Source organism: Oncorhynchus gorbuscha, linkage group LG23, assembly GCF_021184085.1.
Source record: "Oncorhynchus gorbuscha isolate QuinsamMale2020 ecotype Even-year linkage group LG23, OgorEven_v1.0, whole genome shotgun sequence".
In the NCBI taxonomy this organism is placed as follows: domain Eukaryota; kingdom Metazoa; phylum Chordata; class Actinopteri; order Salmoniformes; family Salmonidae; genus Oncorhynchus; species Oncorhynchus gorbuscha.
This window is the reverse complement of record NC_060195.1, coordinates 13,393,124-13,408,318: the sequence shown is the minus strand read 5'-3', so window position 1 is coordinate 13,408,318 and position 15,195 is coordinate 13,393,124. Positions and strand designations below refer to the sequence as shown.

Genomic DNA, 15,195 nt, shown 5'->3' with positions numbered 1-15,195 from the left:
ACGAGTATGAAGCGAGGGCCAGCCAACGAGAGCGTGCAGGTCACAGTGGTGGGTAGTATATGGGGCTTTGGTGACAAAACGGATGGCACTGTGATAGACTGCATCCAATTTATTGAGTAGTGTATTGGAGGCTATTTTGTAAATGACATCGCTGAAGTCAAGGATCGGTAGGATGGTCAGTTTTACGAGGGTATGTTTTGCAGCATAAGTGAAGGATGCTTTGTTGCGAAATAGGAAGCCAATTCCAGATTTTATTTTGGATTGGAGATGTTTGATGTGAGTCTGGAATGAGAGTTTACAGTCTAACCAGCCATACATGCACATGAATAAAATCATCGAGGATAACACACAATAAAGTCTGGGACTTGTTTCCATTGTGGTCCTCTTGAGACAAGATGGCTAGACAAGATCCAACACATTAAAATAATAAAACAATAACATAAAAGAACAACATCTATCTCATCATTCCAGTTACATCATAGGGGTTATTCATATGGGCACAGAAGACATCAAACATATTTTTTACTTTATGTTCAAAGCTGTCCAGAGAGGACATTGTTTTTTATAGGCAGAGGCAACTCAGTCCATTCTGAGGCTCCAGTATACAAGAAAGTACCTTTCCCAGCATTACTCCTGAACCTGTATAAGCACACATCAGCAACACCTGATCTGGTGCTGTGATTGTGTGCATCCCTAACATGAGGAAAGTAATCACTTAGATATCTGGGCGCAGTACCATAAATACTCCTGTAAACCAAACCTAATCTTGGACACCCTAGCCTCAACAGGCAGCCAGTTTAGTTCCTGAAAGCAGCTCCTGCCTATGTAAGTACCTGGACTCACCTTAAATATTACCCTGATCAGCTTATTATGGGCTATCTGGAGCTTCCCCTGCAAAAGTTTAGATAAGCCCCCAAACCAGGAAGTACTAGCGTAGTCAAAATGGCATTGGATGAGGGCAGTAGCTAGCACTTTCATGGAGTCCTTATCAAGCAGCTTGGACTTTCTAGCCAATAACTTTGTCCTGGCATTAACCTTCCCTAGCACCTTATTGGCCATGCTCACACCTCCCAAGCTTCCATCAAGGATACATCCCAAGTAGCTAACAGAGGTTTTAGTAGTCAGCACCTCACCCCCTAACTCCACTCTGATTTCAGACAACCTACACAATTTAGGTCTGGATCCAAAAATAATTGCTTCAGTTTTCCCTAAGTGCAGAGATAGCTTATTATCTCCAAGCCATTTGCTAATGTTAGTAAGCTCTGTGCTGATTATGCTCTCCAACATAGTTTTATTTTTGTGAGACACCAGAAGTGTAGAGTCATCCGCATAAAGAAAAAGACGGCAAGAACAAGCATCTTTCATATCATTAATATACAATAAAAACAGCAGAGGCCCAAGCACGCTCCCCTGCGGAACGCCACAACTCATTGGTTTTGCCTGAGACGGTGAACCATTAACCTCTACTACTTGCTCCCTTCCTGATAAATAGGACTTTACCCGGCCTAGAGGGATACTGCTTAACCCCAGTGCCTCCAGTTTGGAGATTAGGAGATAGTGGTTAACTGTATCAAAGGCCTTGTTACGATAAACTAGGAGTGGTGGGTGGAATCAGGCGCAGAGAGCAGGGTTCGGTCGTTTGTCAAATTTATTCACCAGCGCAACATAAACGGTCACGCCAACACACAGGGCGTATACAAGTTGCCAGTCCAAACAACAGGACAAAAATAGTCCTGAGAATAAAGACACGAACAAAATAACACCATCCAACACAGAGTAACAAGAAACAAGCCCGCACAAATACCCAGCGGGCCTAGTGCCCTTAAATACCCTACAAACAAACGCTAATACAAAACAGGTGTACCCAATTACTCAATAACCCAAAACAAACGGAAAGGGAATCGATGACAGCTAATAGGCCGGCGACGACGACCGCCGAGCACCGCCCGAACAGGAAGAGGCACCATCTTCGGCGAGGTTCGTGACAGGCCTTCTGTAGGTCAAGCAGTACCATTCCACCCAGATTTCCCTCATCAATCTCTTTCCTGATGAAGTCAGTCAAGTAAAGTAGACATTAATCAGTGGAGTATGTTTTTCTAAAACCCGACTGAAAATCTGACATTAGACCCTGTTTGTTAACATATTCATGGATTTGCTCATGGACAATTCTCTCCAGGATCTTTGATGTTACACAGAGGATAGATACAGGCCTATAATTCATCACTTTCTGCTGTTCTTCCCTTGAGCATGACAGTTAACAACTGCTCCTGGTGTGCCAATAACATCCATTAAAGCAGTCCTCTCACCTCTCTGATTCAGAGTTGGGATAAACACATTTTGGTTGAATGAGTTCAGTCGTGCAATGGACCAGGTATCCCCTTTCCCTCCCCTATGTCTTGGTGCGATACAATCTGTCCAGTAGTTTGTAGCCTAAAAGCAATGGATTTATGTCTGAATAGTCATTCATTTCAGAAACCTATTTTAGACCATTGTGGGTATAGCTGATAATTCTACGTAGAAACAGTCAACCGTTGAGCTCTATCAGATAATGAAGAGACATACTGGCTGGACTGTCAGCGCCATGGACAGCAACAACAGCAACACTGGCAAGTTGCAACTAGAGGTGGGGAGTCGAATCCAAAATAATAGATTCCTAGACTGCCATTTCTGGGTGTCAAGCTTCGATTCCTCTAGGAAGGAAACCATTTTCTGTGGTCTATTTAGAGAATACAAACTCTTGCATTTTACAACAAAGGAAGAGCAAGCTAGCATGAGAGAGAGACATGGAAGGGGCATAGCCAGGAATTTGTAGGCATCTCCGGCCACAAGGTAGACAGTCAGAACCGTGCATCGAATGATGTATTTCGCAATGTCTCACTCAAGTTCAATAAAGTAGGGGCTATCAATAGGAGTCAGTTCAATTGTTGGTGGTAGGAACACAAGCATTTCGCTACACCCACAATAGCATCTGCTAAATCTGTATGTGACCAATACAATTTGATTTGAATTACAACAAATTAAGAATTACATGGGGCAGTTTGAAAAACTAATACTGTGTGAAAATCATCTGGAATAACGCACATGCTTGGATAATAATTACAAAACCAACGTCTCTAGTAATATCCATCCAAATAGGGCTATAACATAGCAAATAATAGGTTAATCACAGCATCATCTCATGGGATCCGTCAAAGCAGAGCACAGTAGAAATATCACTGAAAAATTATAGTTCCTACATTTCACCGTCTATATTAAAACAAAATACGCAAATGGTCAGCATCATGCACCATGCCAGTCCTCTAGAACGTAAACGCAGTATTCCTAGTAGGACTCTGCAATAATAGGTTGGTTGTGCGTACGTACACATCCGCTTCAGCGTGTCCTGGGAGTCGAACAAGAGTCGACTCCAATGAATGTAACTACAGAAGCCAGAGTCGACTCCAATGAATCCAACCACAGAAGTCGGAGTCGACTCCAGAAATCCCGGCGTCTTGCAGCACCATGGAAACCTGGGCAGAGCGAGTTCAGTCAGTGATTTTCCACCTTCTTTCGCGCGGTTGTATGTTTGGCGCCAGAAGTTCTCGTGCTCAGTTGCTCTCACAATTTACCTCAGTTTAAAGTTTTTCCCAAACAACGGTTTCAAAAGGCAGGTAATTTAGCTAGCTAACAAGAATAACAGGCTCAACATTGTACAACATTGCTATTTTATCGGCTATATTTAGAATAATTTGTTAGCTCGGTAATGTAGCTAGCTAAATTACCATCAACAGGTTCTCCAGTGCTAAATTAACTAGCTACTTCAACGTTACTGTACCGAAATAAATGTATAGCTAGTGGTAGCTATCTAGCTAAAAGTGTAACGCTAACTTTAGCTAGTTTACCAAAATAGTCAAATTAGCAACTTGCTGACAAATTAACAGTTGATAATGATATTAGCTAACAATTTTCCTTGTATTTCGAATTTGACTAGCAATAAGTTACTGTAGCTACAAGTTCAGGGTGAAAGGACCTCAGGGACGACAACAGGCAAGGATGAGTTCTTCGGATGAGGTGAGTTGAAAAATGCCTAGCTATCCTATCAGCTAACGGCAACTAACTGGCATAATCAAAGATACTGATGATGGAGAGGTAACTTAACGTTACTAACATTATAACATTTAGCCACCTATCTAGCTATGTAGCTATCTGAGATGTTCAGGTGATTCCTGCTTGTGGCATTTATACCTGGGCCAATGTCATTACACCTGTGGACTCCCGCAGGATGATTTCCATGATTTGAAGACCTATTTCTCAAAGATGGAATGGACCCATCTAGTGAAATGTGAGAAAGTGCGGTACAGAAACTTGAAGAGGAACCACCTGGCTATGCTTACTATAGGTAAGTGTCCGATATTTGAATAGAGACAAAAGGACATTTGACATTTATCAGTATTACTTTCGTTTATTTTAAACTCCTGTCATAGAGGAGTCTCTCTGCCTTTGTGTTGTATTGTGCCATGTCTCTACTCACTGGCATACCACATACCCAACCAGCAGCTCCCGCAAGGCGTGGTTTCTCTTAGGGCCTCATCCCTCCAAAATACCCTGGAGGTTACCTCCCTCTCCCCTTATAGCATATGAATATGAACACAATAAAGCCCTGGCATTTGTTTTTTAGAATTACAGGAAATTCACTGTAAAACATCAACATTTTTGCTCAGACCTTGCTGGTCCCCGCAAAACTGCTCCACCTCTCTCTCTGTGTTGTATTGATCAGAGAAACTACTGTGTGTGCTAATGTGTCCCTCAGGGCTGAACTCCCCAGTACCTGCGTTTATGAGGAGAAGCAGGCCTAAATTGTTGAACACTGTTCCGCTTTTTGCACCCAGCGACTCAGAGGAGGATGAGTGGACCCCTCGACTGGAGAGATGCCCACCAGGTAGAGCTGTAGCAGTAAACGAGGATGTTATAAGACGTATGTATCATGTTAGTAGAAAGGGAGGGCTAGCGAAGTCCTGTTAATACTAGTCTATGATGCTTATTGAATATCAAGAGAGAAACAGGAACCTAACTCAGTATGACTACTCAGTATGACTAGTAGGTAGGACCTACCCAGATACCGCTAAGCTAGTAGACAGGTACGACCTACCCAGATACATGGAAGCTGGAGATATTTTTCCACCACTTGTTAGAGGACAACCTGCAGAACACATTCTTTTACATTTTGGAGTGCCTCATTTTTATACGGGATCGCCAAAACAGAAAGAGTACCTTATCACTCATCGAATATCAGGTTGTATGTCCTGTTAAATCTAACACGGCTCAAAAAACATATAGGAATATTGTGTACAGTGCATTCGTAAAGACCCCTTAACTTTTTCCACATTTTGTTCATTACAGCCTTATTCTAAAATTGATTAAATGTTTTTTCCCCCTCATCAATCTACACACAACAACCCATAATGACAAAGCAAAAACAGGTTTTTATTAATTTTAGCAAATGTATTAAAAAATAATAACTGAAATATCACATTTACATAGGTATTCAGACCCTTTACTCAGTACTTTGTTGAAACACCTTTGGCAGCAACTACAGCCTCAAGTCTTCTTGGGTGTAAAGCTACAAGCTTGGCACACCTGTATTTGGGGAGTTTCTCCCATTCTTCTCTGCAGATCCTCAAACTCTGTCAGGTTGGATGGGGAGCGTCGCTGCACAGCTATTTTCCAGAGACATTCAGATACTTGTCCTTAAGCCACTCCTGCATTGGCTGTGTGCTTAGGGTCGTTGTTCTGTTGGGAGGTGAGCCATCGCCCCAGTCTGAGGTCCTGAGTGCTCTGGAGCAGGTTTTCATCAAGGATCTCTCTGTAATTTTCTCCGTTCATATTTCCCTCAATCCAGACTAGTCTCCCAGTCCCTGCTGCTGAAAAACATCCCTACAGCATGATGCTGCCACCACCATGCTTCACAGTAGGGATGGTGCCAGGTTTCCTCCAGACGTGACACTTGGCATTCAGGCCAAAGAGTTCAATCTTGGTATCATCAGAACAGAGAATCTTGTTTCTCATTGTCGGAGTCCTTTAGGTGCCTTTTGGAAAACTCCAAGCGGGCTGTCATGTGCCATTTTTTTTGAGGAGTGGCTTCCGTCTGGCCACTTTACAATAAAGGCCTGATCGGTAGAGTGCTGCAGAGATAGTTGTCCTTCTGTAAGGTTCTCCCATCTCCACAGCAGAACTCTAGAGCTTTGTCAGAGTGACCATCGGATTCTTGGTCACCTCCCTGACCAAGGCCCTTCTCCCCCGATTGCTCAGTTTGGCCGGGCGGCCAGAGTCTTGATGGTTCCAAACTCCTTGCATTTAAGAATGATGGAGGCCACTGTTCGGGACCTTCAATGCTGCAGACATTATTTTTTCCCCCCTTCCCCTGATCTGTGCCTCGACACAATCTTGTCTTGGAGTTCTACGGACAATTCCTTCCACCTCATAGCTTGGGTTTTTGCTCTGACATGCACTGTCAACTGTGGGACCTTATATAGACAGGTGTGTTTCTTTTCAAATCATGTCCAATCAATTGAATTTACTACAGGTGGACTCCAACCAAGTTGTAGAAAGATCTCAAGGCTGATCTTGGATGGAAACAGGATGTACCTGAGCTCAATTGCAACTGTCATAGCAAAGGGTCTGAAAACGTATGTAAATAAAGTCATTGATCAATTCTGTGCCATTTTCACTATAAACTTTAATCCTGAAATCATCAATCTGAGGTCAAAGGGAGGTTATTTCCCCCCAATTCGATGCGTCCACTTCATGGGGTTGTTTAAAGTAGTAACACATACCGTCCACTTCATGGGGTTGTTTAAAGTAGTAACACATACCGTCCACTTCATGGGGTTGTTTAAAGTAGTAACACATACTGTCCACTTCATGGAAAGTAGTGTAAAATACATTAATTCACATAATTAAATATCTTAAGTTAGGATGATAGTAAATTAAGCAAACTCACAGATTTTTTTGTATAATCACATATATTTCTCATTAGTTTAACCGTTTTAGAGATTAATAAAAAATGGTCCTAAAGACAATTTAACCAGGCGCTCTAGGTTAAGGTTTGTGCAGCAGGCTGAACGTTTGACGTCCCTAATAGAAGAGGTCTGTTAGTAGCTAGGTAGGACTTATATTAATTTTCTGATCTTTCCCCACAGCATCCCGGAGCTTCCGATGCCCAACCAGGAGACCAGCAGCATCTCAGGGAGTCCCTCAGCCTGACAAACCAGCCACACCTGCTACACTTACGGTACAGGTAACTGTTTTTTTAAACACCTGCACAGGTGCATGTAATACATCTTTTGAGTTTTTGTTTCTATTCACTACGCTAGCAGATATTAGTCCTGTCAATGACTGGAGCTGTGAAGTGTGAACCAATGAATTAAATTATGGTTATAAAGTGTCTTCAGAAAGTATTCATACCCCTTGACCTATTCCATATTTTGTTGTGTTACAGCCCTGAATTAAACATGTATATCATGTTCGGTATGTAATTGCTCTACTGTAGATAAAGAGGGCTGACAACTCTGTCTGTTCATCATTGTCATATAACGCTCTGTCCCCCCCACCCCTCTCCTTTGATCCTCAGCAGCCCCCCAGTGGCGAGGAGGCAGGACCCAGTAATATGGGGACAGAACCCGCCCAGCCATTAATGGAGGAGCTGACAGAAGAAGAAGTGGCCTTCCTCAGAGACGGCAGCCCAGCAGACACCCACAGTGGAGTACAGGAGGGGCTAGGAGCCACGGTGTGTGTTACTGTAATACACATAACACAACACACAATATATTTTCATTCATGTTGTTTCAAATCAAAGATGACGATGACACACAGACCAAGTGGTCAGTTTGAACTCTCCTCTTGTCTCTTTCCAGGAGGGTCAGAGTGAAGCGACCCCCAGCACCAGTGGAGGGGAGGCAGGGAGTTCCACAAAGCAAGGGGCTTGTTTGTTGCACCCCAAACCATCAACCTCAGGTAACAGAGACAGACAAGAATAGACTGTTAGAGTTTGATATGGTGATTTAAAACCCGTTTGTTTCATTTGGCTTCAGAGAAAACCGCTTATTTTGTGTTTGTACCAGGCCTGTCTAAGAGAGAGTGGCTGGAAAGGCAGAAAGCAGAGCTGAACACATACAAGCGCAGCAGAAATCTGAGAGACAGACCAAGAATCACTTACACAGAGGAGGAGGTCCCCAAAGATGATCACTACCTCTGTGAGTCATTATCTCTCTGTGTATCTATCGCTTTCTATCTCTCTCGGAATAAAGACATTTCAAATGTCGTATTATGTATATATACAGTGTTGTAATGATGTGCAAATAGTTAAAGTACCAAAGGGAAAATAAATAAGCATAAATATGGGTGTATTTAGAGGTCGACCGATTATGCTTTTTCCACGCCGGTGCCGATTATTGGAGGACCAAAAACACCGATACCGATTAATCGGACGATTTTTAATGACAATTACAACACTTATTTTAACTTAATTTAATACATCAATAAAAATCTATTTAGTCTCAAGTAAATAATGGAACATGTTCAATTTGGTTTAAATAATGCAAAAACAGTGTTGGAGAAGAAAGTAAAAGTGCAGTATGTGCCATGTAAAAAAGCTAACGTTTCAGTTCCTTGCTCAGAACAGGAGAACATATGAAAGCTCGTGGTTCCTTTTAACATGAGACTTCAATATTCCAAGGTAAGAGGTTTTAGGTTGTAGTTCATATAGTATTTATAGGACTATTTCTCTCTATACCATTTGTATTTCATATACCTTTGACTATTGGATGTTCTTATAGGCACTACAGTATTGCCAGTGTAACAGTATAGCTTCTGTCCCTCTCCTCGCTCCAACCTGGGCTCGAACCAGGAACACATCGATAACAGCCACCATCAAAGCAGCGTTACCCATCACTCCACAAAAGCCTTGCAGAGCAAGGGGAACCACTACTTCAAGTCTCAGAGCGAGTGACGTTTGAAACGCTATTAGCGCACACCCAGCTAACTAGCTAGCCATTTCACATTGGTTACACCCACCAGCCATTAGGCTGATAGGCTTGAAGCCATAAACAGCGCTGTGCTTGCGAAGAGCTGTTGGCAAAACGTACGAAAGTGCTGTTTGAATGGATGCTTACGAGCCTGCTGCTGCTCAGTCAGACTGCTCTATCAAATCATAGACTTAATTATAACATAATAACACACAGAAATACGAGCCTTGGGTCATTAATATGATCGAATCCGGAAACTATAATTTCGAAAACAAAACGTTTATTCTTTCAGTGAAATACCGGAACCGTTACGTATTTTATCTAATGGGTGGCATCCCTAAGTCTAAATATTCTTGTTACATTGCACAACCTTCAATGTTATGTCATAATTACATAAAATTCTGGCAAATTAGGCGGCAGTAAATGTTGCATATACACTGACTCTGCGTGTAATGAACGCAAGAGAAATAACACAATTTCTCCTGGTTAATATTGCCTGCTAACCTGGATTTCTTTTAGCTAAATATGCAGGTTTAAAAAATATATACTTCTGTGTATTGATTTTTAGAAAGGCATTGGTGTTTATGGTTAGGTACAGTCGTCCAACGATTGTGCTTTTTTTGCAAATGCGCTTTTGTTAAATCATCCCCCAGCGTTGCATCGATTATATGCAACGCAGGACACGCTAGATAAACGAGTAATATCATCAACTATGTGTAGTTAACTAGTGATTATAATTGATTGATTCTTTTTTATAAGATAAGTTTAATGCTAGCTAGCAACTTACCTTGGCTTCTACTGCTTGTGGAACAGTCAGGCTCCTCTTGGAGTCCAATGAGAGGGAGGTGGTTTGAGCGTTGGACTAGTTAACTGTAAGGTTGCAAGATTGGATCCCCCGAGCTGACAAGGTGAAAATCTGTCGTTCTGCCCCTGAGCAAGGCAGTTAACCCACCCTTGCTAGGCCGTCATTGAAAATAAGAATGTGTTCTTAGCTGACTTGACTAGTTAAATAAAGGTATAAAAAAATACCGATTTACGATTATTATGAAAACTTGAAATCGGCCCTAATTAATCGGCCATTCCGGTCGACCTCTAGTTGTATTTACAATGGTGTTTGTTCTTCACTGGTTGCCCTTTTCTTGTGGCAACGGGTCACAAATCTTGCTGCTGTGATGGCACACTGTGGAATTTCACCCAGTAGATATGGGAGTTAATCAAAATTGGATTTGTTTTCAAATTCTTTGTGGGTCTGTGTAATCTGAGGGAAATATGTGTCTCTAATATGGTCATACATTGGGCAGAAGGTTAGGAAGTGCAGCTCAGTTTCCACCTCATTTTGTGGGCAGTGAGCACATAGCCTGTCTTCTCTTGAGAGCCAGGTCTGCCTACGGCGGCCTTTCTCAATAGCAAGGCTATGCTCACTGAATCTGTACATAGTCAAAGCTTTCCTTAAGTTTGGGTCAGTCACAGTGGTCAGGTATTTTGCCACTGTGTACTCTCTGTTTAGGGCCAAATAGCATTCTAGTTTGCTCTGTTTATTTGTTAATTATTTCCAATGTGTCACGTAATTATCATTTTGTTTTCTCATGATTTGGTTGTGTCTAATTGTGTTGCTGTCCTGGGGTATCTGTGGGGTCTGTTTTTCGGGCAGCAGGTAGCCTAGTGGTTAGAGCATTGGGCCAGTAACTGAATGGTTGCTGGATCGAATCCCTGAGCTGACAAGGTAAAATATGTTGTTCTCCCCCTGAACAAGGCAGTTAACTGTTCCCTGGGAGGCATCATTGTAAATAAGAATTTGTTCTTAACTAACTTGCCTAGTTAAATAAAAATACAATTGTGTTTGAGAACAGAGCCCTAGGACCAGCTTGCTTAGGGTTCACCTCTGTAAGTGGTTGTGGAATTGAATGCCTCTTTTCTGGATTTTGATAATTAGCGGGTATTGGCTTAATTCTGTTTTGCATTATTTGGTCTTTTGCTTTGTATATTTTTTTGTTGTTGCAGAATTCTGCGTGCAGAGTCTCAATTTGGTGTTTGTCCCATTTTGTGAAATTATGGTTGGTGAGCGGACCCCAGGCCTCACAACCATCAAGGGCAATGGGTTCTATAACTGATTCAAGTATTTTTAGTCAGATCCTAATTGGTATGTCAAATTTTATGTTATTTTTGATGGCGTAGAAGACCCTTCTTGCCTTGTCTCTCAGATCGTTCACAGCTTACCTGTGGTGCTGATGTTTAAGCTGAGGTATGAATAGTTTTTTGTGTGCTCTCTTTCACTCAACCTAGCTGTTTTTTAAACATTTTGAATGCATGTCTTCATCATCATCATAATAACTGACGTTTAACATGTTCTGTTTTTCTTTCTCTCTCCCAGACTGTGAGGACTGCAAGTCTTTCTTCATGGAGGAGTGTGGGGTCCATGGTCCTCCCCTCTTCGTCCCGGACATCCCTGCCCCTCTAGGAACCTCTGACAGGGCCAGACTCACCCTCCCGTCCGGCCTGGAGATCAGGACATCAAGCATCCCTGAAGCAGGACTGGGGGTGTTCAACCATGGAAACACTGTGCCTGCAGGAACCCACTATGGACCTTATGAAGGAGATATCACAGACAAGGAACAAGCCATGGAGAGTGGCTACTCCTGGGTGGTGAGAGAAGTGTGTGCGTGCGTGCGTGCGTGCGTACTGTGTGTCATTGGGCTGTTCTTAATTTTTCCCAACCTGATCAAACTAAATATGAGGGGCCTCCCGGGTGGCGCAGTGGTTAAGGGCGCTGTACTGCAGCGCCAGCTGTGCCATCTGATACTCTAGGTTCGTGCCCAGGCTCTGTCGTAACCGGCCGCGACCGGGAGGTCCGTGGGGCGACGCACAATTGGCCCAGCGTCGTCCGGGTTAGGGAGGGCTTGGCCGGTAGGTCTCATCGCTCACCAGCAACTCCTGTGGCGGGCCGGGTGCAGTGCCCGCTAACCAAGGTTGCCAGGTGCACAGTGTTTCTTCCGACACATTGATGCAGCTGGCTTCCGGGTTGGATGCGCGCTGTGTTAAGAAGTAGTGCGGCTTGGTTGGGTTGTGTATCGGAGGACGCATGACTTTCAACCTTCATCTCTCCCGAGCCCGTAAGGGAGTTGTAGCGATGAGACAAGATAATAATAATAATAATAATAATAATAATATATGCCATTTAGCAGACGCTTTTATCCAAAGCGACTTACAGTCATGTGTGCATACATTCTACGTATGGGTGGTCCCGGGGATCACTACCCTGGCGTTACAAGCGCCATGCTCTACCAACTGAGCTACAGAAGGACCACAAGATAGTAGCTACTAAAACAATTGGATTCCACGAAATTGGGGAGAAAAAGGGGTAAAAAATAAACTAAATATGAATAGTTGTTTTCCTCAGATCAACAAGAGCAGACACTGGGACGACTACATCGATGCTGGGAGAGACACTCACTCCAACTGGATGAGGTGAGCAACACTGAAGTACAGAGGAAGTCTCACAGTCCTCTTCCTCCTTCTGTTTCTCTCTGTACCTACAGTGGTTCCTCAATTCAAAGTTTTGAGCTTTATGCCGCAACACTTTGTGGTAGGTGGTGGCAGATTGTGGTAAATTGCGTCATTCCGCCATTGCGAGGAACCACTGCACCTACCTGTTTCATAGTCTGACAGTTGAAGACCTCAATCTCTTGTACATAATTAACCCCTGACTGCTCTCAAGTCTTTCTCTGTCTCTCCCTCTCTCTTCTCAGGTATGTGAACTGTGCTCGTGGTGAAGAAGAGCAGAATCTGGTGTCCTTCCAGTACAGAGGAGGGATTCTGTACCGCTGCTGTAAGCCCATAGCTGTTGGAGAGGAGCTGTTGGTTTGGTACGGAGAGGAGTACGCCAGAGACCTGGGCATTGTCTTCGACTACCTCTGGGACAAAAAGAGCTCTGCTAAAGGTCATTTCTCCCCTCTTCATCCCTGCCTCTGCCCTTACTTTTCACTCCTTTTTCACTCCTCTTACAATCATTCTCTTTTTACCTCCTATTACTTAATTAATACTCATTATTACTCATTAATATTTATTAATACTCATTAATTCTCATTATTACTCATTTCTCAATTGAAACTCATTGATTTTAAATGTGATTTCTGTGGTGTATTATCATACTGGTCCTGAGTTTTCTCTGTTCATGTCAAGTTGTCTGGAACAATAATGATCATGCACCTTGTGATGTTGATTTCTCTTCTTTCATCTCTCTCAGATGTGAACGCTGAGTCGTCCCAGGTCCAGATCTTCTCGTGCTCTGGCTGTCCGTTCTCCTTCACCTCTCAGATCTTCCTCCACAAGCACATAAAGAGAAGTCACCATGATGAGTATGTCAGACTGTTGAGGAGTGGAGAGATCAGATCAGAGAATCTCATGTCCTCCAGCAACTCAACACAGCACCATGGAACCACCTCAAGTTCCTCCAACCCAGCTCCCACCAGGAAACAGAGCAAGATGGACAAGCCACGATCAAACCACTGCTCTCAGTGTGGGAAGCGTTTCAGTCAGTCAGGAGACTTAAAGACACACCAGCGCACTCACACAGGAGCGAAGCCGTTTCACTGCTCTCAGTGTGGGAAGAGTTTCACTAGAGGGGATAGTCTCAGAACACACCAGCTCACTCACACAGGAGAGAAGCCGTTTCACTGCTCTCAGTGTGGGAAGAGTTTCACTACAGGGGGTAGTCTCAGAACACACCAGCTCACTCACACAGGAGAGAAGCCGTTTCACTGCTCTCAGTGTGGGAAGAGTTTCAGTCAGTCAGGACATCTAAAGGGACACCAGCGCACTCACACAGGAGAGAAGCCGTTTCACTGCTCTCAGTGTGGGAAGAGTTTCAGTCAGTCAGGACATCTAAAGGGACACCAGCGCACTCACACAGGAGAGAAGCCGTTTCACTGCTCTCAGTGTGGGAAGAGTTTCAGTCAGTCAGGAGACTTAAAGACACACCAGCTCACTCACACAGGAGAGAAGCCGTTTCACTGCTCTCAGTGTGGGAAGCGTTTCAGTACAGGGGGTAATCTCAGAACACACCAGCGCACTCACACAGGAGAGAAGCTGTTCCACTGCTCTCAGTGTGGGAAGCGTTTCACTACAGGGGGTAATCTCAGAACACACCAGCGCACTCACACAGGAGAGAAGCTGTTCCACTGCTCTCAGTGTGGGAAGAGTTTCACTACAGGGGATAGTCTCAGAACACACCAGCGCACTCACACAGGAGAGAAGCCGTTTCACTGCTCTCAGTGTGGGAAGAGTTTCAGTCAGTCAGGACATCTAAAGGGACACCAGTGTTGTAAAAAGAGTAAAGAAGTGGAACTTTAGATTCTCTTGACATTGGGACAGTGATTTAATAGAAGTGTAATGTTCCATCAGGAAACATGACTAATGCGTCTTTATATAGACACTGTTGAACTATTTGGATAGAAATTATGACATTCATCAAACTGTCAACACTTTTTTAATTCTCTCAAAGTACTGTGTCATTGTAATAGAATTGAATACGCATAAATGTATGAATCGTAATTTATAGTATGAAATCTTACATAAATGTATGTGTATAAACATGAACTATTAAGTAAATTATTTTTAAACTGAAATGAATATCTCACAAGTTATAAACATGACAGGATTGTAATACATTTTTATGTGATAATAAAATGTATTTCTTTACTCTGGTGTCCATCTTGTGTATTTAGTGTCAGATATGAACAAATCACCCAGAGGATTCACTCATTTCCTTCATCCTTATCATTCCATGAATTCACTGTTGATAATGATGATGATTTGCATTCCATGAGTACATTTAAACTTTGATGATCCGTGTTTAATCACCTTCAGGTACTAGAAGCCCCTCTTCAGCCCGCCAACACTTATTAACTGAGTGGGAATGGTCAAGGAACTGACAAATTGCGTAAATCTGGATCTTGATAAAAGTAATTTCATTTGATCATGAATTCAATTAATATAATTTAATTACACCTTTCAGTTATGTAAACTATTTCTAATAAAAAAACACTTGAATACCTACTGCAGGAGGGCTGCTGCTAAATGGTAGATTTGCATAAAATATTTGTTTTTTCTCCCCCAAATAATCCCTTCAATTAAAGTCCAATCCCTGGATTCAGTTTCTCTAAAGTAGGAGTGGTAATCTAGGACCAGGTCCAAA

At 42.9% G+C, this 15,195-nt stretch overlaps 1 protein-coding gene across 3 annotated transcripts; it reads left to right on the top strand.

Annotated features, from left to right (window-relative positions):
- Positions 1–3,456: 3,456 nt before the first annotated feature.
- Positions 3,457–14,643, top strand: LOC124011365 (histone-lysine N-methyltransferase PRDM9-like). 3 transcript variants are annotated; one of them, XM_046324676.1, is made up of 11 exons: positions 3,457–4,050; positions 4,261–4,378; positions 4,790–4,918; positions 7,179–7,270; positions 7,613–7,765; positions 7,893–7,992; positions 8,100–8,231; positions 11,374–11,645; positions 12,400–12,467; positions 12,749–12,939; positions 13,246–14,643. In XM_046324676.1, exons 1-11 carry the CDS (start codon positions 4,033–4,035, stop codon positions 14,349–14,351), a joined length of 2,379 nt encoding a protein of 792 aa, XP_046180632.1. In that variant the 5' UTR covers positions 3,457–4,032; the 3' UTR covers positions 14,352–14,643. The 3 variants fall into 3 exon arrangements, with proteins under 3 accessions (XP_046180632.1, XP_046180629.1, XP_046180630.1); XM_046324673.1 differs by having other exon boundaries at positions 7,179–7,276; positions 7,610–7,765; XM_046324674.1 differs by having other exon boundaries at positions 3,458–4,050; positions 7,610–7,765.
- The last annotated feature ends 552 nt before the right edge of the window (positions 14,644–15,195 follow it).

What these genes read in the sequence shown, in the direction of transcription:
- LOC124011365 (XM_046324673.1), top strand. An exon ending in CCCCAAACCATCAACCTCAG is followed by an intron (nt 7,993 to 8,099) that starts GTAACAGAGACA and finishes TGTTTGTACCAG; the next exon opens with GCCTGTCTAAGAGAGAGTGG. An exon ending in CAAAAAGAGCTCTGCTAAAG is followed by an intron (nt 12,940 to 13,245) that starts GTCATTTCTCCC and finishes CATCTCTCTCAG; the next exon opens with ATGTGAACGCTGAGTCGTCC.